We start from the raw sequence: 10,282 nt of genomic DNA on the forward strand, positions 1-10,282 counted from the left end.
GACAGGGTCTTGCTCTGTCACCCAGGCTGGAGTACAGTGGCACAATCTCGGCTCAGTGCGACCTCTGCCTCCAAGGCTCAAGCGATCCTCCTATCTCAGCCTTCCGAGTAGCTGGGACCACAGGTGTGTGCCACTACCCCCAGCTAATTTTTTGTAGTTTTGGTAGAGATGGGGGTTTGCCATGTTGCCCAGGCTGGTCTTGAACACCTGAGCTCAAAGTGATCCACCCACCTCGGCCTCCCAAAGTGCTGGGATTACAGGCATGAACCACCACACCTGGCTACTTATGATTTCTTAACAGCAATTCTGGAAGCTAGAAGACAATGGAAGATTTCCTTTGATGTTCTGTAGAAAAGTTATTTCTAAGCAAATCATATATCCTTAGCCTAATTATCAATCAATGCATGAGAAGATAAAGACATTTGCAGACAAACAAGATCTCAAAAACTTTACTTCCCATACACCTTTCTTAGAAAGCTACTAGGAATGGATTCCTTAAATGAAGGTATGAGCCATGAAAGAGAAAGACAGGACAAACAAGTCATCCAACCTTGAAAAGCATTAAAGGGGACTCTCAAATTTACAATGAAGACTGGGAAAGAGGACGAGTGATCCAGATTGAAGGAGATCAAAACATTCTACCTCAGATTTTTGAGAAGAAACTAATAGGACAACCTGGTGTGAATAAATATCTTGAGGGGATATTGAGACCAACTGAGGCAGGAAAATAGGGTCTGGAGGCAGGGAACCTACGGCCAATTCATGTTGAATTCCTAGAACTAAAGCAAAAGAAAAACCCCAATTTTCCATGCCCAAGTACCAAAAGGACCAGAGGCTTCTCCCTTTGCAACCCTGGCCCCTCCCACAACTAATCAAACTGATGGCAGGCCACTACTTCATTTACATAGGGTGTACATCAAGTACAATGGGAAACCTCTAGAGGGTATTTAAACCCTAGAAAACTCTGTAACCAGGCTCTTGAGTTGCTTGCTTGGGCCTGCTCCCACCCTGTGGAGTGTGCTTTCGTTTTCAATAAATCTCTGCTTCTGTTGTTTCATTTTTCCTTGCTTTATTTATACATTTTGTCCAATTCTTTGTTGAAGACACCAAGAACCTTGACACCCTCGGGAGGGTGTCAAGTAGGAGAGAATTTGGGGTTGAATTCTGATATGTACAAGAAAAGCAAGAAACTTAAAAATAGGATAATTATTAACCTTAGGGAAAACAAAAAGATATGAATAAAAGTAAAAGCAATCACGGTTTAGTACTTAGTAAAATTCTGACTAGCATACATAGTTATAGTAATAGAAATATTGAACACTGATATAAAAATTATAATTATATTAATGATATAGGGGCTGGGAAATATGTGTGTGATGGGGAATGTGGGGAGGAAAAAGAGCGAACTCCTTATCTTTCATGTGAGAAGTCAACAGATAATGGCTAACGATGAAAAATCAAGAAGCGGCACTGAAAGCATGTTATTTTGCCATATGGAGGTAAACATTAAAAATACCAATTAAAGAGAAACAAAAATGCAGGTGAGGGGACCTGGAGACAAGTGTATTTCTGAAGTCTTGTAGAAACTAGCCTACTGTTTGTATGTGTAGTTCAAAATGAAAGAAAGAAAAGAAAATCCCTTAAGAGGGGGTCATATGGAGACTGATCATCTCTCTCTCTCTTTTTCTTTTTTTTTTTTTTAAACAGAGTCTCGCTCTGTCACCCAGGCTGGAGTGCAGTGGCGCGATCTTGGCTCACTGTAAGCTCCGCCTCCTGGGTTCACATCATTCTCCTGCCTCAGCCTCCCGAGTAGCTGGGACTACAGGCGCCCGCCACCTCGCCTGGCTAATTTTTTGTATTTTTAGTAGAGACGGGGTTTCACCGTGGTCTTGATCTCCTGACCTTGTGATCCGCCCGCTTTGGCCTCCCAAAGTGCTGGGATTACAGGTGTGAGCCACCGCGCCCGGCGTCTCTCTCTTTTTAAAAATACGTCTTTGAGGTATAATTTACATACAATAAATTGCCAAAGTTTTGTTTGATGAATTTAGATAAATACATGCATACATCCTTGTAATCACCAACTCAGTCTAATATCCATTTCTTAATGAATCAAAGATAGTTCATTTTCCTGCCAACTGAAACAAATGATTTTTTTCATTGAGTAAGCACAAAACAGAGGACCTGGCCTAGATTTACAGGTCACAAACAACCCTCAAGAATGCTTATCTTTGTTGTTGTTGTTGTTTTGTTTTTGAGACAGAGTCTTGCTCTGTTGCCCAGGCTGGATTGCAGAGGTGCAATCCTGGCTCACTGCAACCTCTGCCTCCCAGGTTCAAATGATTCTCATGCCTCAGTCTCCTGAGTAGCTGGGATTACAGAAGTGCACCATCATGCCTGGCTATATTTCTACTTTCACTAGAGGTGGGGCTTTGAGGCCAGGCTGGTCTCAAACTCCTAGCCTCATGTGATCTGTCCCCCTTGGCCTCCCAAAGTGCTGGGATTACAGGCCTTAGCCACCATGCCTGGCCCAAAATGCCTTTATTTATGAGACAAGAGTTTTCCTCTGTTGCCCATGCTGGAGTATAATGGCACGATCTCGGCTCACTGCAGCCTCCACCTCCTGGGTTCAAGCAATTCTCCTGCCCTCAACCTCTCAAGTAGCTGGGATTACAGGTGCCTGGCACTATGCCTAGCAAAAAAAAATTTTTTTAAATGTATTTTTTAGTAGAGATGGGGTTTCACCATGTTGGCTAGGCTGGTGTCGAACTCCTGACCTCAAGTGATCCGCCCACTTTGGCCTCCCAAAGTGCTGGGATTACAGGTGTGAGCCACTGTGCCCAGCCTTAAATGCCTATCTTTAAACCCAAGAGTCATACCTTGTACAGTGAGAGGCTCACACCACAAGAGGTGAAAATGAAAGCAACCGAGAGAACAGTGCCTTGTGTATCCCACTCACTCTAATGCCTAGGCAGCAAAGCATAATGGTAGATGGAATTGTTCTCATTATATAAATTACTTTTCACTTTTTAAAATTTATTTTTTATTTGCTTTTGAGACAGAGTCTCACTCTTGTTGCCCAGGCTGGAGTGCAGTGGTGTGATCTCGGCTTACTGCAACCTCTGCCTCCCAGGTTCAGGCGATTCTCCTGTCTCAGTCTCCCAAGTAGCTTGGATTACAGGCGCATGCCACCATGCATGGCTAATTTTTGTATTTTTAGTAGAGACAGGGTTTCACCACGTTGACCAGGCTAGTCTTGGACTCCTGGGCTCAGGTGATCTGCCCGCCTCGGCCTCCCAAAGTGTTGGGATTACAGGCGTGAGCCACTGCGCCTGACCAATTTTCCACTTTAAAATTCAACTGTGCTGTCTTGTGCTCTTTGCTGATCCTCTGCTTACTGATTTTGCACCCCTAAAATGATTAAGATTTAGATAAAATACCACATATAGGGAAATAAATATGGGCATGCAAACTAAGGGGGTAGGAAGGCTGACCAATGCCCAAAACATAATGAAACGTCCTCCTTTTTATTAGAGGATTTATCATACTCAATACCCCATGTTGACCTGTGAATACTACTTTCAACAAATATGTAAGAACATATGAGAACGTAAGTATGAGTGGAAGAGTTTCAACGCTGCTCTGAACAAAGAGATGCCGGTACACCCTTCTAGTAAGAGCCATTTCCAAAAAAGCAAGGGATGTTCAGATGCTCAACATATGATGGGGTTACATCTGGATAAACCCATCTGATATAGCTTTGATATTTGTCCCCTCCAAATCTCATGTTGATGTGATCCCCAGTGTTGGAGATGGGGTCTAGTGGAAGATGTTTGGGTCATGGAGGCAGATCCTTCATAAATGTCTTGGTACTGTCCTCATAGTAACGAGTGAGTTCTCACTCTATTAGTTCACTTGAGAGCCGGCTGTTTGAAAGAGGTTGGCACTATACCCTTGCCCCCGGTCTTCCTTCCTTCCTTGCCAGGTGATACTCCAGCTCTCCTTCACCTTCTGTCATGAGTGGAAGCTTCCTGAAGCCTTAACCAGAAGCAGATGCTGGAGCCATGCTTCTTGTACACCTTGTAGAATTGTAAGCCAAACAAACCTCTTTTCTTTAAAAATTACCCAGCCTCAGGCATTCCTTTATGGCAACACAAAGGGACTAAGACATCATTGTAAGTTGAAAACATTTTAAGTTGAAAACGCATTTAATGCACCCAATGTACCGAACATCGTAGCTTAGCCTAGCCTACCTTAAATGTGCTCAGAACACTGACAGCTTACAGTTGGGCAAAATCATGCAACACAAAGCCTATTTTATAACAAAGTGTTGAACAGTTTATGGAATTTATTGAATACTATACTGAAAATGAAAAACAGAATGTTTGTTGGGTACTTGAGGAATAGTTTCTACTGAATGGTTATCACTTCAGTACCAATGTAAAGTCAAAAAATCCTAAGTCAAACCATCATGAGTCAGGGCTGTCTGTAGTTCCAAAAGAAAAATTCCAGTCCACGATCCCCTGCCCTAAAGATCATACTTTCCCCCTTGGTATAAGCATATAGTAGTTCCATGCTTCCAGAAACTCTCACTCTGATTCTGCAAAAAAAGAGCACATGCTTACTACCTATTGTACCTTGTCAACTACATGACCTATTGTTACAGATATTACTTTTCAGAAACTAGTAGTGACAAATGAGATTTACATTGAGGTTCATCGGGGGATAGGAATAAATGCAGGTTAATAGAAACTGAAAAGTTTTATATAAGGTTCTCCCCTAGATCTCATAATGTTGTTTGGACAATATTGAAATAGACCAAAGGAAGTCTGTTGGTCTTGAGAGAAAAATCACTCAAGCTATGTGGTGCCTGCCGCATTGTTGGTTTCTTTTATGATTATCAGGAGGGGGTTATTTTATGATTAGCTATAGTTTTATTTTTAAAAATTAATTAATTAATTATTTTTGAGATGGAATCTTGCTCTGTCGCCCAGGCTGGAGTGCAGTGGCGCAATCTCGGCTCACTGCAACCTCTGCCTCCTGGGTTCAAATGATTCTCCCATCTCAGCCTCCCAAGTAGCTGGAATTACAGGAATGCATCACCACACCCTGCTACTTTCTGTAGTTTTAGTAGAGATGTGGTTGTGCCATGTTGGCCAGGCTGGTTTCGAACTCCTGACCTCAAGTGATCCGCCCACCTCAGCCTCCCAAAGTACTGGGATTACAGGTGTAAACCACTGCACCCGGTCTATCTGTAGTTTTAACAATTAGCCCTACTACACTACCTACTGACTAGAAAACCTCACCTGGCTGATATTCTGGCTTTAGCAGCTGCCCACCTATAATCCCTTACCTCTTCCCATCTCAGGGCTCAGGTGGCTGCTCACCTGACATTGTGGGGCTGCTTGTCACAGGACAGCACCATGTTTGCAATGGACTGCTGCAGGTGCTGCCGTTGTCTCCTCAGGGTCTGCTGGAAGTCATCTTCTAGGGTCTGAACGACGTAACGCAGGAAAAGGACTCGCCCAGGCAGAGTCTGTCCCTGTGGGAAAAAGAATGAGAAGTCAGTCTTCGCAGTCTCCTGGATGACAGTCAACATTGGGCTCTCATAAACACTAAGCCCAAGAGAAGGCCATGCATCAACAAGTATGCCTGTGCTTAAAAGAGAGGCTCCCAGGAGAGGGTAGGTAGTCTGGGTCATTATGAGAGAGGACAAATAGGGTGACTGCTGAAAGAATCATACCTTATAAAATTTCAGAAACCATTTTTTAAGTATTATTACTTGTTCAAAGGATCTAGTCATCTGCAAATAATTATAATTTTCTAACACCTAAGTTGCAATCAAATATCTACTGGAATCTCTAGGATTGTAGATCATTTGATTTAAGAGACCGCCATGGGAAGTTAATCTCTCCCTGTCACTGAACCTATCAACCTCAGGATATACCCAAAACTATGGATGGCAAAACAGAGAAAGAGAAACTGGTTCTTTAATGACTCCTGTGCTGCTAGATCAAACTGCCATGATGTCCACTCTGCTAACGAACTTTCAGTCATGGGACCTGATTGAGCCAAGTCTGTTGGCTTGGCTCAACCTGACTGCTGGGCCAAGTCTGAGTTGGGTATTCTGTTACAGGTGAAATGATCCTAACTGACAAACAGTTGAAGAGCATGGGCTTTGGAGGCACACAGCATTCAGTTTTTGTTGCTGTTTTAGATCTAGCTCTGTCCTTTATTTAAGCCCTCTAGAACTTAGCGTCCTCGTAGTTTATATGGGGATAATTCTAACCTTACCAAAGACAGTGTAAGTACTTGTCACATAGTAGGCAGGCATGCACAATTGGTTGGTTTCCCTTTACTACGAGACAAGTGCTGGGAGCTTAGGCTTCAAACTTTAAAGAACGAGAGGTACCAAACTATTTCGGGACTATGTGGAAACCTCCGAACTCCAGGGAATAGGTATATTTTCTCAGAACATAAACTAATGGACCAGGATATGATTCAGTCAGTAGGAAACTAAGTGACCATTCTAAATACATATCATTTCTTTCTTTTTTGGGAGGAGGTGACAATATCTTTGTCTTCCACATGTGTTTATTTTTCTCTAATCCTTGAAAACTGATGCAAATGCTTTTTTAAAAAATCAAGTACCTGTGCTAGATTTTTCTTTTTTTTTGTTTTGGAGTCTCGGTCTGTCACCCAAGCTGGAGTGCAGTGGCACAATCTCGGCTCACTACAACCTCCGCCTCCCAGGTTCAAGCAATTCTCTAGCCTCAGCCTCCCGAGTAGCTGGGATTATAGGTGCCTGCCACCAAGCCCGGCTAATTTTTGTATTTTTAGTAGAGACAGGGTTTCACCATAATGGTCAGGCTGCTGTTGAACTCGTGACCTCAGGTAATCCACCCACGTTGGTCTCCCAAAGTGTTGGGATTACAGGGGTCAGCCACTGCGCCCAGCCTTGCGCTAGATTTTTGATAAAAAGTCTTCTACTGACACCACTCTCCACCACTACTTGTCTTCTCCAGTATCCTAGAATAATTTTTAACTCATTCTTTTAGAAGTCACCATAAACATCTCTAAAGAAATAGACTTTTATTATGATTTCTTGATTTATCAACTGTAGACATTATCTATTGATTTCTGCTATGCTAGGTAAGAGTTTACTTAGGCCAATCCCCCACCTCTTCTCTTCCTAAAATAAGTGTATTTCTATCACCTACAGACAGTTATCTCTTGACTCCCCATTTTGGAAGATAAGAATGTTACACCAGCCCTACTATTTTCAGAGGTCCTATCGCTTTTCATCTTCCAACCTTTATCTTCTGTACTTTCCATTTTACATCATCAAGGCTAATAAAATTGTCTCCTATGCTTTGTATATATTCTAAATGTTATAACTCCATGGTGTTTACAGTGTCAGGATTATGTTAAAAGTATTTACTAAATACATTTACTAAATACTCTTAGTAAATCCACATAGTAAACTAAGAAAATCATTCCTTTCTTGTGAAGCTTTTTGTTTTTCTAGAGTTTTGCTTTTTTCTCCCCTCCTTTAACTACCTGTAATTATAATATACCTCTTTCAACTCTTCAAGAATAGTGCTGAATCTTGATAATACCTTTTTTCCCCGAAATAATTCTCTCTCTCTCTCTCTCTTTTTTTTTAAATAATGTGGGCTGGGCATAGTCATTCATGCCTGTGATCTCAGAACTCTGGGAGGCTGAGGTGGGAGGATCATTTGAGGCCAGGAAACACCACCAGCCCAGGAAACATAGTGAGACCCCATCTCTACAAAAATAAAAATAAAAAAATGAGCCATGCCTGTAGTCCGAGCTACTTAGGAGGCTGAGGCAGGAGGATCACTTGAGTTCAGGAGGTCATGGGTGCAGTGAGCTATGATCATGCCACTGCACTCCAGCCGGGGTGACAGAGCAAGAGACCTTGTCTCAAAAATAAATAAATAAAACAACTTTAGTAGCATACCATAAAATTCAGCCATTTTAAAAGTACAATTCAATGATTTGTAGTAAACCTACTGAGTTGTGCAAACATTACCATAATCTATTTTTAGAACATTTCCATTACCCCAAAAGATCCCTCATGGGCACTTACAGTTCCCTTTCCAATCATCAGGCCAAGGCAACCACTCATCTGCTTTCTGTCTCTCTAGATCTGCCTTTTCTAAACATTTCTTAGAAATAGAATCATATAATATGTCATGTTTTATGTGTGGTTTCTTTCACTTGGCTTAATTTTTTTAAGGTTTGCCTGTATTATTAGTATGCATCAATAGCTCATTGCTTTTTATTACTGAATAGTATTTCATTTTGTTTATCCATTCACCAGCTCATGGACATTTGGGTTATTTCCACATTTTGGCTATTATGCATAACACTGCCTTGAACATTTGAATATAAGTCTTTCGCTGACAGACATTTTCGTTTTTGTTGGGTCTATATCTAGAATTGAAATAGATAGGGTGAATAAATTTATGTTCAACTTTTAAAGAACTGTCAAACCATTTTCCAAAGTGCCTGTACTATTTATCTCTCATCAGCAATGTATGAGACTTACTGTTCTCCACATTCTTGGCAATGTTTGTTATCTGTTTTTTCTTTTAACAAAACTTTAAAAATTGTGATAAAGGCCAGGCACGGTGGCTCACACCTGTAATCCCAGCACTTTGGGAGGTCAAGGCAGGTGGCTCACGAGGTCAGGAGATCACAACCGTCCTGCTAACACGGTGAAACTCAATCTCTACTAAAAATACAAAAAATTAGCCAGACATGGTGACGGGTGCCTGTAGTCCCAGCTACTCGGGAGGCTGAGGCAGGAGAATGGCGTGAACCTGGGAGGCGGAGCTTGCAGTGAGCCAAGATTGCGACACTGCACTCCAGCCTGGGCGACAGAGCGAGACTCCGTTTCAAAGAAAAAAAAATTGTTATAAAAACCACATTATCATTAAATTTACTATCTTAAACATTTTTAAGTGTACAGTTCAGTAGTGTTAAGTATATTCACAGTCCTGTAAAAGATCCCCAGAACTTTCCATCTTGCAAAACTGAAACTCTATATCCATTGAACAACTTCCCATTTCACACTCCCTCATACTGTTTTCCACAGCAGTTGCACCACTTTACAATCCCACCAAGAGTGCACAAAGGTTCTAATTTCTCCAAATCCTTGCCCACACTAATTTTTTGTTTTTTAAAAAATAGTGGCCATTCTAATGGGTATGAGGTGACATTGCATTGTGGTTTTGATTTGTATACCTCTAATGACTAGTTATATTGAGTATCTTTTCACAAGTTTGTTGGCCATTTCTATATCATCTTAGGAGAAATGTCTATGTAAGTCCTCTGCCCATTTTGAAATTGGGTTATTCATTTGTTGTCGAGTTGCTGTCGTTCTTTATATATTCTGGATATTAACTCTCATCAGATAAATGATTAATACATATTTTCTCTCATCCCATGGGCTGCCTTTTCACTCTATTTTTGTATTTTCTATTTTTATTGCTCACTCTGTAGACGCATAGAAGTTCTGAAGTTTGACGTAGTACTATTTGTCTATTTTTGGTTTTGCTGCCTGTGTTTTTGGTATCATATTCAAGAAATCAATTGCCAAATCCAATGTCATGAAGCTTTGCCCCATGCTTTCTTCAATGAATTTTATAGATTTGGGTCTTATATTCAGGTCTTTAATGCATTTTAAGTTAATTTTTATATGTTCAGAGTCCAATTTCATTCTTTTACAAGTGGATATCCACGTTTTCCTATGACATTCAGAGACTGTCTTTTCACCACTGAGTAGTCTTGGCACCCTTAATGAAGGTCACTTGACCATGTACCAAAGGTTTATTTCTGGGCTCTCTATCCCATATATCTACCTTTTTTCTTGTACCACACTGTCCGGAGCTGCGTGGCCCGGCCATAGTGATTATAACTGACGACTGACGCCTGAGCTCTATACATTTCCACTTTATGCCTCCTCCCTAGATTTACTTTCTTCCCTGTTCTGCTGTCTCATACGCCAGTACAAAATGGCGCTCTTCCTGGTTCTTCGTCACCCATTTTCCCGCGCCCGGGAAAACGATCAACTTACAGCGCAGGCGCCATCCCGTGCCCGGGAAAATTACCAACCGACGGCGCAGGCGCAACATGACGTCCGACCTAAGAAACCGAGACCTACCTGGCCACGCCCACCGCAGGGCCACCATCATCGCCCTGGCCCAACCTCCGCCCCTGCCGGTCTATATAAGGCATTACACTGCCACCAATAAAC

The 10,282-nt window shown here is 41.8% G+C and overlaps 1 protein-coding gene across 1 annotated transcript in view; it reads right to left on the reverse strand.

The window, feature by feature from the left end:
- The window catches only part of SIMC1 (SUMO-interacting motifs containing 1), a 50,888-nt gene that overhangs the window by 27,550 nt on the left and 13,056 nt on the right, over positions 1–10,282 (reverse strand). Inside the window, exon 5 of the mRNA XM_011990003.1 lies at positions 5,385–5,539. Coding sequence (XP_011845393.1) covers positions 5,385–5,539 — 155 coding nt within the window. The remainder of the gene's footprint in view (positions 1–5,384; positions 5,540–10,282) is intronic.

This window comes from Mandrillus leucophaeus, unplaced genomic scaffold (genome assembly GCF_000951045.1).
Source record: "Mandrillus leucophaeus isolate KB7577 unplaced genomic scaffold, Mleu.le_1.0 Scaffold366, whole genome shotgun sequence".
In the NCBI taxonomy this organism is placed as follows: Eukaryota; Metazoa; Chordata; class Mammalia; order Primates; family Cercopithecidae; genus Mandrillus; species Mandrillus leucophaeus.